At 44.6% G+C, this 15,217-nt stretch overlaps 1 protein-coding gene across 1 annotated transcript in view; it reads left to right on the plus strand.

The window, feature by feature from the left end:
* Positions 1-15,217, plus strand: part of LOC142313239 (C-type lectin domain family 2 member A-like) — an 89,568-nt gene that overhangs the window by 54,019 nt on the left and 20,332 nt on the right. The window contains exon 3 of the mRNA XM_075352224.1: positions 1,987-2,049. Within this exon, the coding sequence (XP_075208339.1) occupies positions 1,987-2,049 (63 nt within the window). The remainder of the gene's footprint in view (positions 1-1,986; positions 2,050-15,217) is intronic.

Raw genomic sequence — 15,217 nt, forward strand, 5'->3', positions numbered from 1 at the left:
CCAAAATTGAGGTTGATATTAGTTAATCCAATCCAATATGTGCAGAGACAGGCAATGGAGAAGATGGAGGAATTAACCTCTCACTCTTCTACGAGGGAATTACATCTCAATAAAATAGAATATCCTCAAAAAGTTAATTTTATTTCTGTAATTCAATGCAAAAAGTGAAACGTATATTATATAGTCATTACACACAGAGGGATCTATTTCACTTGTTTATTATATATTATATAGTCATTACACACAGAGGATCTATTCCTTTATATTATATAGTCATTACACACAGAAGGATCCTTTTTTTTTATTGTTTATTTCTGTTAATGTTGATGATTATGGCTTACAGGCAATGAAAACCCAAAAGTCATTATCTCAAAAAATTAGAATAATTACCACAAAACACCTGCAGAGGCTTCCTGAGCGTTTAAAATGGGCCCTTAGTCTTCAGTAGGCTACACAATCATGGAGAAGACTGCTGAATTGACAGATGTTCAGAAGGCAGTCTTTGACACACTCCACAGGGAGGGTAAGCCACAAAAGGTCATTGCTAAAGAAGCTGGCTGTTCACAGAGTGCTGTATCCAAGCATATTAATGGAAAGTTGTGTGGAAGGAAAGTGTGGTAGAAAAAGGTGCACAAGCAATCGGGAGAACCGCAGCCTTGATAGGATTGTTAGGAAATGCCACTCAAACATTTGGTGGAGATTCACAAGGAGTGGACGCTGCTGGAGTCAGTGCTTCAAGAGCCACCACAGACAGACGTATCCAGGACATGGGCTACAAGTGTCGCATTCCTTGTGTCACCACTCATGACCAATAGACAATGCCAGAAGCGTCTTACCTGGGCCAAGGAGAAGAAGAACTGGACTGTTCTCCGTGTCCAAGGTGTTGTTTTCAGATGAAAGTAAATTTTGCATTTCATTTGGAAATCGCAGTCCCAGAGTCTGGAGGAAGAGTGGAGGCCACAGTCCAAGCTGCTGAGGTCAAGTGTGAAGTCTTCACAATCACTGATGGTTTGGGGAGCCATGTCATCTGCTGGTGTAGCTCCACTGTGTTTTATCAAGACCAAAGTCAGCTCAGCCGTCTACCAGGAAATTTTAGAGCGCTTCATGCTTCCCTCAACAAGTTTTTTGGAGATGGAAATTTTATTTTCCAGCAGGACTTGGCCCCTGTCCACACTGCTAAAGGTACCAATACCTGGTTTACTAACCATAGTATCACTGTGCTTGATTGGCCAGCAAACTCGCCTGACCTAAACCCCATAGAGAATCTATGAGAGACACCAGAGCCAACAATGCAGACGAGCTGAAGGCGGCTATCAAAGCAACCTGGGCTTTCATAACACCTCAGCAGTGCCACAGGCTGATCGCCTCCATGCCACATTGCTGCATTGATGTAGTACTTCATGCAAAAGGAGCCCGGACAAAGTATTGAGACATTTACTGTCCAGATTTTTCAGTAGGTGCCAACATTTCTTAGTTTAACATAATTTCTTCAGTTGGTCTTATATAATATTCTAATATTCTGAGATAATGAGTTTTGGGTTTCATTGGCTGTAAACCATAATCATCAACAATAACAGAAATAAACACGTGAAATAGATCCCTCTGTGTATAATGACTCTATATGATATATAGGAATAGATCCCTCTGTGTGTAATGACTCTAGATAATATGAAATAAACACGTGAAATAGATCCATTACCTTATCACATATGATTCTTTCTTATTGGATTCTACATACCAGTGCGACTCTGGCTTTAGATCTGTGATTTTCACTGATGTCTGATTTAGATCCATTAAACACTGAGCCCGTGTTTTTTTCCGATAAAAATTGGAATATAGCCTAAAACAAAAATATCTGGAGAAAATGAGTTTAGACAAATTTTTGCTAATTACGTAAAATCTTCATTGTTTTCTAAGATATGTAAAACTTTATATAATGAACAGTTAAACATAAATTACTAAATATTTTATACTTTTCTGTTTTAGGTTCTGTATCATGTAACCTTAATAATAAGGAATGTACACATGTTACCGTAATCATACCACCAGGTGAGTAGATATATTGATGATTTCCCAGTTCTCTTTTCTTGTACTGGCCGTGTCTGTGCTGTACTGCAGTATTACAGTGTCCTCAGAAGTTACACTGTAATCAGGAACACAGGGAATAATCCAAATCTTTAAAATATTAGAACTGTCAGTTTTATATATTCCCATCAAATCATGAAACTATGATAATAAATTGATTATTTCTACAGACAATTCAATGTTATTAAAATTTGTATCACATTTTTTTCTATGCAAAGTGCCTCTTCAGAGAGGAAGAGGACTTGAATGCTAGCGCCGCTTATTGGAAGTAGGAATTGTAGATGTCAATATCGATCCTTTAACAAGCTTTGCCATATGACTTAGGATAAAAGCCAAACCAGACTATGTTTCGAGATGTTGCTCCTCCTCAGTAGGAATTTTTTGAATGCAGCGAGTTCAAACAATCTGTAATTCAGTTTGCATAAATCACATAAAATATCTGTTTTACACATTGCAAAATGCTGCATTATACATAAGATAACATGGGATCTCAGGCGTGGCCAGGTTAGCATCCCCATAATGGCTTGCCGTCATTAAATCATATGATAGAGCACAGCCAATCGTGATGGACTATCACCTGTTGCTGGTGGTAGAGCTGCCATTTCTGGCCCTAGACAGCCAGACGTCTTTTGCCTGTTCTTCATGTTCCATACTGTGTTGTTACTGCTGCCACTTCCACTACCAATAGACAGCCAAACTTCTCCTGCTCATCCATTATGTTTAATATCTATACTTTATTAGTACTAGGATGAAACATAAACCTGCTCCCAAAAAATTGATGATTTTGGACAGCTTTGTAAGGGAATCAGTCAGAGGCCCTGACTCATCATTGCTGTTTCTCCAATTTTCTGGAGTAACTTTGCTCTTTTTTAGGCCATGTGCGCACGCTGTGGAATTACCCGCGGAATTGTTTATAACCTTTCTGCAGTCATTCTCCAGCAAAATCTATGGGGATTAAAAAATGCTGTTACCACACTGCGTTTTTTTTTTTGTCCCTGCGGGTTTTGCTGCGGAATTTCTGCTGCGGAATTAATGTGCATGTCACTTAATTTCCGTAGGTACCTGCGGTTTTACCATTAATTATTGGTAAAAACCAGCAATTTCGCAACAACCTACGGCAAAACCGCATGCGGAATTCGGGTGCGGATTTTTGCCGCGGGTGCAAAAATCTTTCAGTGGGTCCTGAATTTTCTTAAGAAATTTCCATTTTCTAGTGCGCACAGGGCCTTATACTCTTATACTTTTATACTCTTTTAGCCACTTAAGTTGTCTGGTTTTTTTTACTTTACAAGTCTGCTTATACAGATGATTTATCTGAGAAAAAGAAGCGCTGATAGTGTAACACCAGATAGAAAAGTGTAGTATATACAAGATATACACTCACCTAGTATAGTTGTGAAAGTCACAACTACTGATAACGCATGGAATAATGGTGTCTGCTGCAGCCCCACGTGGAAAGTGTTCAAGGAGATATATAGAAGGGGCACAGCATTAACCCCTTCTATATATCTCCTTGAACACTATACAGATGATTTAGACAGATTCATGAAATGCAACTTTTCCGTCACATTTTTTAGCGCGCCTCTCTCCAGTCCCTGCCTAGAGTAAGGCTTCTGGAGGAGTTTTTAATTTGTCACATTTTTGAGATTTCAAAACATTTCAATCTTTTGGTGCTGCAAAGGCACAAAAAATGAGAACACTTCCCAATAAATGAGCCATATGGTGTGCATGCTATTGGTATGTATTTACCCCGACAGGGTGCATGCACTACTCACACAATATACAAAGGAGCTGCTACGAGTATACAGTGCCTACAAGTAGTATTCAACCCCCTGCAGATTTAGCAGGTTTGATAAGATGCAAATAAGTTAGAGCCTGCAAACTTCAAAGAAGAGCAGGATTTATTAACAGATGCATAAATCTTACAAACCAACAAGTTATGTTGCTCAGTTAAGTTTTAATAAATTTTCAACATAAAAGTGTGGGTCAATTATTATTCAACCCCTAGGTTTAATATTTTGTGGAATAACCCTTGTTTGCAATTACAGCTAATAATCGTCTTTTATAAGACCTGGCCGGCACAGGTCTCTGGAGTTATCTTGGCCCACTCCTCCATGGAGATCTTCTCCAAGTTATCTAGGTTCTTTGGGTGTCTCATGTGGACTTTAATCTTGAGCTCCTTCCACAAGTTTTCAATTGGGTTAAGGTCAGGAGACTGACTAGGCCACTGCAACACGTTGATTTTTTTCCCTCTTGAACCAGGCCTTGGTTTTCTTGGCTATGTGCTTTGGGTCGTTGTCTTGTTGGAAGATGAAATCACGACTCATCTTAAGATCCTTGATGGAGGAGCAGAGGTTCTTGGCCAAAATCTCCAGGTAGGCCGTGCTATCCATCTTCCCATGGATGCGGACCAGATGGCCAGGCCCCTTGGCTGAGAAACAGCCCCACAGCATGATGCTGCCACCACCATGCTTTACTGTAGGGATGGTATTCTTGGGGTCGTATGCAGTGCCATCCAGTCTCCAAACGTCACGTGTGTGGTTGGCACCAAAGATCTCGATCTTGGTCTCATCAGACCAGAGAACCTTGAACCAGTCTGTCTCAGAGTCCTCCAAGTGATCATGAGCAAACTGTAGACGAGCCTTGACATGACGCTTTGAAAGTAAAGGTACCTTACGGGCTCGTCTGGAATGGAGACCATTGCGGTGGAATATAAAATACAGTCTAGTTAATACAAGGACAATACCTAATACATAATCAATACAAAGTGCACATACCCAAAAAGAGCAGAATCACCACCAACGCGCGTTTCGCGAAGGTATTGTTGCTTTCTCAAGGAGGAAACCCTACTAGCAGTGTATACTCGGTAGATATAAATAGCCCCATAATAATTTACTATTGCAATCAGGTGCACAGGCACAGGAAGAGGAAGGGGTATGGTATAACAAGTAGAAACGCCCATACATAAATTTGATAGGGTATTTGTTAAGATGGATAAGGCCAAGCACCAATGAATAGCAATAGAGAATCGCACAAAGAGTAATCAAAATAAGATATATGCACCTTATCACAGTATGAAACCATCATGGTGCTGCATTTATAAAGTGAAAGGACTAGAGATGTACATTTCGTACATAACGTAATGCAGGAAGTGCCCAGCAGTCCGGACGTCCCGCCCTCCGGCTGTGTGTGGAAGGAGCACGGGATGTGTCACCCTGGCAACAACGCGATCCAACCCAGCACAGAGCCTGACAGGGCAAGAGACGTCACAGACAGAGGGAATCCCGAAAGTCCCGCCCATAGTTACACAGGCTGGGTATAGCAAGGTAAGAAATGGATATCTCAGCGATATCCAATACATCAATAAGGTGAAATAATATAAAGCGGGGGGTACCGCAACAAGGGAGCCCCAATAATCCCGCCCACCACCATTAAAGAGACAGGGACATGTCACACTGGCAAATCGTTCAGATAATAGCCACTCCATTATTAAGGAGGACCAACTACTAAGGGGAGGTATACAGGCATAGGGAACCAGTCTAAGGTATATAGCCACTATTTATCAATAATACGGGGTATGTTGTGTCAGTGAGGTGTTCAAAGACTGTCCCTGAATAATATATAATTTATAAAGTGTGAAATACAAAGTCGGATAAGGGGCAGATGAAGGGATATATGTATAGAAGCTGATGCAAACGAACCAGTCCTATTGTCAGCAGAACACATAATGGGGAGAAGGCACGCTACCCTAGGTACGCGTAACCAAAAGGGCAGAATGCCAGCCCCCAAAGTGGACCGCCAAAAAATAAGGACGTCAGTGAGCATCAGAGATAATGGCTGTCTATATATTAACCCTAATGTATCCTAATGACATAACAATGAAATCTCCCCATAGGTCAAAAAAATGGAAGAGAGACTCAAAAGATATAGACAGGAGAAATCACCTATCCACTTAAACTATGTTGTCTAACAAGGGGCAAAAAAGGGGAAAAATGCGGGGGTACCCAAGGAGGTTATTGTTACACGTCCCTCACAAAGGTCTCCACTAGGAGAGAGTATAATGCACAAAATACACAAATTACGTTGCAAGTGAATGAAGCGTCCATGTCTAAACATAGTAGAACGGGAGAGAGAATTCAACTTCCGTCCATGGGATTGGAAGATGGCAGCATAAGCTGGAGGCAGTAAGCTTGAAAACGTCAGATTGTTGAAAAGACTAGTCCTGGACTCTTACGGTGGATAAAACGGTACATCAAAAAGGCGACTCTAATAAACAAGGATGAAAAGAGGCGATATGAATATACATAACAAATAACAAAAAAGGGTATACATACCAGGATAAAAATGGATTAAAGGTAGAAAATACAGACAAAATTAAACATAATGATTAAAATAGACCAGATGATGATGAGAGGAGCTAATATGTACAGAAACCTGAAAAAGGGGAAGGGCCCTATAGGAAAGGAACAAAACTGATATTTTCGTTTAGGCCCGCAGGGGTCAAGGTACCAAGGGTAGTGATCCAGCGGGCCTCGGCTTGGGCCAAGCGCTTTTTGAGATCACCACCCCGGGACCCACCACGAATGACATCAATTCCTCTTATTTTAAGGCCAGAGGGATCGCACTTATGGAATCTCCTGAAGTGCCGTGGAAGTGTCTTCAGGAGACTCTCATCCAAAATGTCAGCTGCAGCACGGATAGCACGTACGTGCTCTCTGGTACATACCCGCAATTCACGTGATGTGAGGCCTATATATACCAGAGAGCACGGACAAGTGGCGTGGTAGATCACATGCGTAGTAGTGCATGTGAGTTAGTGTCGTATGTTCATAGTCCGTGTGCCATCTGATGAGGAAAAAGTCGTGGCACGTAGGATGTTTGGACATGCGACGCAACGTCCACAGGGAAAACATCCCTGTATCGGGCCACGAGGAGTGCCAAAAGGATTGGAAGGAGGGGGTATATAATGACTCCTTACCAAGATGTCTCAGAGACTTTTAGCATGACGAGCCATCATAAGGGGACCTGGAGGAAGTATATCTGCCAAGATTGGATCTGTACGTAGAACAGGCCAGTGTCTCCTGAGGATGTCCTGCATCAACTGCCATTGGTTATTGAAGGTCCCTATAAAACGAATAGGGGCTCAGCTTGTGTTTGTTGTTGTTTACACTTATACTGAAGCAGTTGAATGCGAGGGGTGTTCTTAGCCGGCAAATAACCCTTTTTGATGCAGCGGTTACTATATCCGCGGTCCTGGAAGTGGCGTCTGAGTTCAATGGCTTGTTGTTCGAATGCTTGGTCGGAGGAGTAGATCCGCCTAATCCTCAAAAATTGACCGGTCGGGATGGCGCATACAGTGGCAGAAGTATGAGCTGAACATGTGTGCAGCAGGGCATTGACTGAGGTGGATTTATGGTACATACTCGTCTGTATAGATGATAAGGAATCCACCTCGATATTGATGTCAAGAAGGTCAATGCACCTGCTGCTATATTTATATGTAAGTTTAATATTCAAATCATTGGTATTCAATTGAGCCATAAACTCGTCAAGCTGCTCCACTGTGCCCTGCCAAAAAAATAATACATCGTCGATGTATCTGAGCCAGCACTGCACATGAGAACTGGCACTGATGCCCCCATCACCGAACACCAACCTCTCCCACATACCGAGGAAGAGGTTGGCATACGCGGGGGCACAGGCCGCTCCCATGGCAGTGCCGCGCTGCTGCAAGTAGAAAAAAATCTTTAAAAATAAAAAAATTATGTGTGAGGACAAAGTGGAGCAGCTCAAGGATGAATATGTTCAATTCACCATCACGACCACTCATCTCAAGGAAAAGGCGGACCACCCTCAGACCATCAGAATGTGATATACATGTAGAGGCTCTCCACGTCTGCCATCACAATTAGCATATCTTGATCCATAAAGATGCCGTCAATCCTCCCGAGGACAGCCGTCGTGTCACGGACATACGAAGGTAAGGTTTCCACAATGGGTTTGAGGTGGTAATCAATAAATTCACATATTGGGTCACACAAACCCTCGATGCCGGACACGATGGGGCGCCCCGGGGGACTCAGGGCATCTTTATGGATTTTAGGTAATAGATAAAAAGTTGGTATCTTGGCATGCTTCGTGGAGAGCCCCTCCATCATTTTTTTGTTAATAATACCACTCTCAGACGCCGCCTCCAGAATTTTGGACAATTCCAAAGAGAAGCGCTGCAAGGGATTATAGGACAACCTCAGATAGGTGTCCTTATCACGAAGCTGCCGAAAGGCCTCTTTTTCATAATGTTCCACTGCCCAGATCACAATGTTCCCCCCCCTTGTCTGCTGGTTTGATGACGATGTCTTTATAACTACTCAATTCGGTAAGTGCAATTCTTTGCTTATGAATTAGATTATCACCATGTCTCCTGGCTGTAATTTGTTTAAATTCATCAGTCACCAGTCTGTTAAAGACATCGACAGCAGGACATAGCGACAAGGGGGGAAATTTAGTAGATCTGGGCAGTAGTGACCCGGGGAACACACCTGTAGAGACACTGGACTGTTCAAGTAGAAGATCCTCAAGGACCTGTAATGCCTCCTGTTCAGCCGGGCTATCCAAACCACTGTTCTCTCGTTTATGGTGAAGTTTTTTTGAGGACTATCTTGCATGCAAATATATGCATATCTTTCAGTGCTGAAAAAAAAGTCAAACTGGTTAGTTGGGGAGAAGGTTAGACCCCTGGCCAGGACATCCAATTGAGCGTCAGAGAGTGTGCGTGAGGAAAGGTTAATCACCTTAAGTTTGTTTTTTCCTCCTTGTTTATCATTTTGTTTAATAGACGTTTGTTTACTACGGATAGCCTTCACACGGGCTCCTACACTCTGTTCTGACTCGCACACTCCACTCGACGCCCCAGAGGATGAACCACCAGCAGAAACCAATGAAGACATAGAAGCTGACTGTCCACGAGATAAAGTCTTAGTTCGATAGCCCAGATGTGACCTGGAGTGCCATCTGTAGACTGTGGCATTATTGTAGTCTAACAGATCCCTGTTGTATTTTTTTATTTTTTTGACCGCTGGTCTCCTTTTCTAGTTTAGAAATGTCGTGCTCAATCTCCGCGTCCATCTTGGCAATCCTTTCGGCTGAACAATTATTCTTAATCAGCTGTTCCAATTCCTCTAGTTCCGTCTCCATTGAGGATAAGGAAGTACTATTGTGAACCCTGAGCAGGGACCCTGCCTAGAGTAAGGCTTCTGGAGGAGTTTTTAATTTGTCACATTTTTGAGATTTCAAAACATTTCAATCTTTTGGTGCTGCAAAGGCACAAAAAAACCCAGCTAAGGCAAAAACGACTTTGATCCTGTGACAAATTAATGACTGTATGTGCCACTTTGAAAAATTTTCCCAAAAATGTCGAGTACATCAAGAAAAAAAAAAAAAGGAAAAGTGACTTTAATAAATCACAAATGATATAAGGGCAAGGGTATCTGATTCCAGCAATGTATCTCTTTTTTTTTTTTTTTTAATCAGATCTTTTTTATTAAACATTTAGGAATCAATACAGAGAAAATATATTGCATCTTATATAACTAGTAAAGGTGTACATTGAAAAAGCATATGCTGTCTTTAAATCAGGTTCTTCCTCTGTATATAAAAAAAGGAATTCTCAAATCACAGTTATATTATATAAATTGAGCCTACAAACAATCTGGCTCCACAGACAAACAAAAATTAAATTATGCAACAATGCCTCAGTCTAATAGAAAAGTCTCCTCCATCAGCCGTGTCGCTCCGCATCATATTTCCATACCCGCTTGCCTCTCTCTCCCCGTTTCACACCCTTCCGGCCCCTCCCACAGCGCCATTCAAAGTCCACTTCGCCACAGAAAACATTAGTTTTAACTTTTACCTCCCAAACGTTCCATTCACTGCAAGCACAACAGTAACTGGCCCACCATTGCACCCTGCACTAGTGCCCCAGAGGGAGACCCGGCCACTCCATCCATGGCTGCCAAATTTTGTAAAACTTTCTCAGTGTTTTTCTTTTTAAATAAACTCCCCTTTCCAATCTAATGACATTATTTAATTTATTTTTAAGCTCCTGTAATGTTGGTGGTAGAGGATCTAACCAATGGTATGCCAGTATCTTCCTTGCTTGGTACAGGATACGGGCTATTACCAGGGCTGTTGGAGAGTCCGGGTCCACTCCTCCCTCCTACAGACTCAACAAACATAGATGAGGCGACGGTTGTATTGTGATAGGATAGATTTGGTCTATGAGTCCCAGGGTTTGTTTCTAGAAATCACCAATGTGTGCACACTCCCACATAACATGCATCAATTGGGCATCATCCTGTCCACACCTAACACATTGTGCATTTGGTCTAAGTCCCATCCTGAATAATAGGCTGGGAGTTTTATGTACCCTGTGGATGAGATATACTTGAGAAAGCCTTTGGCACTCAAAGACCGCCAGTTTAGGGACTTGTTCTAGAATATCGGACCACTGGTCTTCCGTCAGGGGACCAACGTCCCGTTCCCATTTGCTTTTAACAGTCAGTGGGTATGTCTCCATCCAGATGGGCAGGTAGTAATCTTTTGTATAATTCCAAAATAAGACCTTTAGAGGACTCAGATGTAAGTTGCATATGTAATGTTAGTGACTCATAATCAATCACCGGATTTGTCCTCCCCTGTCTTTCCAGTGCATGCCTCAGCTGTAAGTATTTATAAAAGAAGAAATGCGGGAGGTGAAACTCCGTTCTCAATTGCTCAAAACTCTTAAGAGTATTATTTTGTAGTACTTGTGACACTAAATGGATCCCTTTATCTTCCCATCCTCTGACCCCCACTAATTTTTTCATTTCTGGCAAATCCGAATTCTGCCACACTGGCCAGAACTCCGTAGGCCCATTTATCTTCAAAAGAGCCTTACCTCTGTCCCATACCCTAAATATCATAGCCAGTGTGGGATATCGTGCCCCATTTATCTGTCTTTGTCTCACATCCAACTGGCAACCCGGATATTTCCATATCGATCCCTCTCTCACTATATCACCACTGGTATTACACGCTCCTTCTTTGCCCCAACCCCTAAGATGTTGCATCTGGGAGGCTATATAGTATATATATGGGTTTGGTACCGCCAATCCTCCTTCCTCCTTTCCCCGCTGTAGCACTTCCAATCGAATCCTAGCCTGTTTTTTATTCCACATAAGTTCCCGGAATAATGTATTAATTTTTGAGCAATGTATCTCTAAAGGCCGCTTTACACACTGCAATATCGGTACCGATATCGCCATCGTGCATAACCACCACCATCAGTTGTGCGACACGGGCAAATCTCTGCCCGTGGTGCACAACATCGCCTGGACCCGTCACACTACTTACCTTCCCTGCGACGTCGCTGTGACCGGCGAACCGCCTCCTTTCTAAGGGGTCACAGCAACCTCACAGCAGCGTCACTGAACCGCCGCCCAATAGAAGCGGAGGGGCGAAGATGAGCGGGACAAACATCTCGCCCACCTCCTTCCTTCCGCATTGTGGCTGGGAGGCAGGTAAGAAGAGGTTCCTCGTTCCTGCGGTGTCACACGGAGCGATGTGTGCTGCCGCAGGAACGAGCAACAACTTCGTTACTGCTGCAGTAACGATATTTGAGAATGGACCCCCATGTCACCGATGAGCGATTTTGCACGTTTTTGCGACGATGCAAAATCGCTCATAGGTGTCACACGCAACGGCATCGCTACAGCGGCCGGATGTGCGTCACTAAATCCGTGACCCCAAGGAGATCGCTGTAGCGATCTCATAGCGTGTAAAGCCCGCTTTACTAGGCTGCCTACTGTTTTGATAAAATTCCTGATTTCTTTGCTGCAGATTTACCAGTTATCTGAACGTTGAGCTCTACATAACCCTGCCTACTTCACTGATTGGTGGCTTTCTGTGTACACTGTGCATTGATAGAGAGCTGGCAATCAGTGGTGGGTGCAGTATTAAGGCCCCTTTACACACTGCGACTTTCTAGCGATCCCACCAGCGATCCCGACCTGGCCGGGATCGCTGGAAAGTCTCTAAACAGTCGCTGGTGAGCTGTCAAACAGTCAGATCTGGCCAACGACGCAGCAGCGTTTAGAGACTTTCCAGCGATCTCGGACCTGCAGAATGACCTCGCTGGTAGGGAACGCTATAGCTCGCCTACGGGAAAGTCGCTAACGATGTCGTTGTAACGGTGTCAAACACACCGATGTATGCTGCGCAGCGGGAAACAAAGGACCTGAAATATTTGTAGCGATCAGCGACCTCACAGCGGGGCCAGGTCGCTGATGCGTGTCACACACTGTAATGTCGCTGGGGAGGTCGCTATTACGTCACAAAACCGGTGACGTTGCAGCGATATCGCTAGCGATGTTGCAGTGTGTAAAGGCGCCTTTACACATAGGAAGAGGACTACATGGCATGAGGCAGCTAGTCCTCTAGTGATAATCTCTTGCTGATAAAACACTGATTGTACTTAAACAACTTAGTTAATAATACATTGCTAGAATCAGGCTCCCAGCTCCTACATCATGATGCTCTCAGATGATACTGCAAAAAAAAAACCTGCAGACATATTTCCTTTAAATAAAACCTGTTGCTGATCCCAAAAAAGGGATAATTTTGGGACGGCTTGTTAAAAATGCTTAGCTTCTACACTTTCCAAACAACAAAACTATTTTCCAGGTCGTCCTTTCATGACAGCACCACCGGAGGTTGCTCCCCTATCCTCAATAGGGACAGGAAACATGCAAGAGGTTAAAACCCCTCCCATCCCCAACCTACTCAGTGTTTTTCCTGTCCCTACACAGGACCGGGGCATGCAAGAGGTCGCGTGGATAGACGCGCGGCTTACCGGATCCAGGGAGAGGGGGACACAGGCCTCTTGTTCCCCATTCAAGCGGATCCTCCGGTGGCCGAAACGCGCTGGTAGAGCGGGAGCTCCCAGCTTGGACCGCATCTCCCAACACAGGAGCTTCCCTAATTCAGCGTGCGGTGAGTTCCGGGTTGTGAACAGCCGCACGGCACGTCATTCTCCTTCCGGTCCACGTCACTTCCAGGAGCAGCGGCGTGCGCGGGAGATTTGAACGCTGCAGTGGCAGGGTCGGACCAGGGACGCCGAGGATACGGTATAGTACAAATGAGGGGGATCCGGGTGCTTTGTGGATTCTCTGCTGTTCTCTGCAATGGATGTTGTGACCCGGCCTGACGCCCCCCCGGGGTCTCCCCTGGTCCATGTAAGGCACTTCCTGCTTCACCTCACCGGTTGTTAGTTCTGTGTGACCACTGGCCTTATCCTCCCTTCTGTGTATTTTAGGACAGGGACGTTTCACCTCTCCCGATGCAAAAGAGGTCGGCCGGCCTGAAGGTGGCCTCTAAGTCATGACGCTGCCTTGTCTGCCATGTGAAACTGGCAGATTCCTCTGTTAAAGAACCATGCCCTGCCTGTATTTCGGCCATAGTTAATGAGGAACAGTCCTCCCTGCTGGCACATATGAGAAGCATGATTCGGGAGGAAGTCCAGGCTTCCGTGATTTCCCTGGCCTCCTCTTCATCCGCCTCCCAGGGGAAACATAAAAAGCCTCGATTAGAGTTGGACTTATCTTCCGACGAGGAAGGCTCTCGCTCGGTTTCATCCTCTGATGTCGGCGGCGAGTGCTCTTCGTCCCCCGCAGTGGACCGGAAGAGATATCTCTTCAATTCCAGGGATTCGGATATGCTACTTAAAATGGTCAGGAGCACTATGCAGGTGGATGAGCCTGAAGAAGTCGCGTCAGTGCAGGATAAAATGTTTGCAGGATTTCGGTCCCGCCGCTCTAGGGTTTTCCTGGTCAACTCCCAGCTCAAAGAGATGATTCTGGAAGAATGGGAGAACACTGAGCGTAGCCTCTTCATCCCTCGAGACTTTAAATCCCGTCTTCCCTTTAATCCTGATGACGTAGCCTTGTGGGATACGGTGCCTTGGATCGATGTGCCGATCGTCAAAATCGCTAAATAGACCTTGATTCCTTTCGAGGATTCTACGGGGCTTAAAGATGCCATGGACCGCAAGGCCGACACGTTGCTGAAAAAGTCCTGGGAAGCGTCCGCCGCTACCATTAAGACCAATATTGCGGCAAATTCGGTCGCCAGATCAATGGGCTTCTGGCTCACTCTTTTGGAGGACTATCTTAGGCAGGGTACTCCTACTAAAAGCATCATTGAGGCATTACCACTGTTGAAAAATGCTACTGCTTTCTTGGCTGATGTGTCGGCCAAAATCGGTTAGATTCGCAGCCAAGAACAGCGTCCTTTCCAACACTGCCAGAAGATCCCTCTGGCTAAGATCTTGGTCAGGTGACCTTGCATCTAAGCAAAAGTTGTGTTCCCTTCCTTCTCAGGATTGCGAGTTTTTGGGCCAGCATTAGATGAGATATTGGAGAAAGCCTCTGACAAAAAGGGGTTCCCTGAGGAAAGGCACAGGTTTTTGCCCCATAATAAGCCCTCCTCTTCCCGTCGGCCGTCCTTTCGAGGCAGGAAGGGGTTTACTTCTTGGTCCAACAGGGGCCCAAGACATTCAAAACCCAATCCTGATTACCAGCCCAAGTCCAAGCAGTCCTGACGGTTTTCCAGTGGGGGGATGGTTGTCCCATTTTCTGGACGGGTGGAAGGGTGTAACCAGCAATCCGTGGGTTCTCTCACAATTGCTCAGGGTCACAGGATAGAATTCTCCCATTCTCCCTCACGTCGGTTCACGGTTACCCGGGGGTCCATCTCCTCCATGGCTTGTCTTTGGGCAGATGTCACGGACCTTTTTACAGAAAGATGCAACTTCTCCGGTCCCTCACACAGAAAAGTTTCAGGGTCATTATTCCCGTCTGTTTTCGGTCAAAAAACCTTCCGCGCAGTACCGAACGATCATCAATTTGAAACCCCTCAACCGTTGGGTCACTTACAAGAGGTTTCGCATGGAATCCATTCGTTCCACGGTCCCTCTGATATCCCCGGGCTCATTGATGTGCACCATAGACTTGCGGGATGCTTACTACCACCTTCCCATTCATCCCGCAAGTCAAAAGTATTTACGGTTTGCCCTTCAGAAAAGAAGGGAGGTGTTCCA

The sequence above is a fragment of the Anomaloglossus baeobatrachus genome, chromosome 5 (assembly GCF_048569485.1).
Source record: "Anomaloglossus baeobatrachus isolate aAnoBae1 chromosome 5, aAnoBae1.hap1, whole genome shotgun sequence".
NCBI classification, from domain to species: Eukaryota; Metazoa; Chordata; class Amphibia; order Anura; family Aromobatidae; genus Anomaloglossus; species Anomaloglossus baeobatrachus.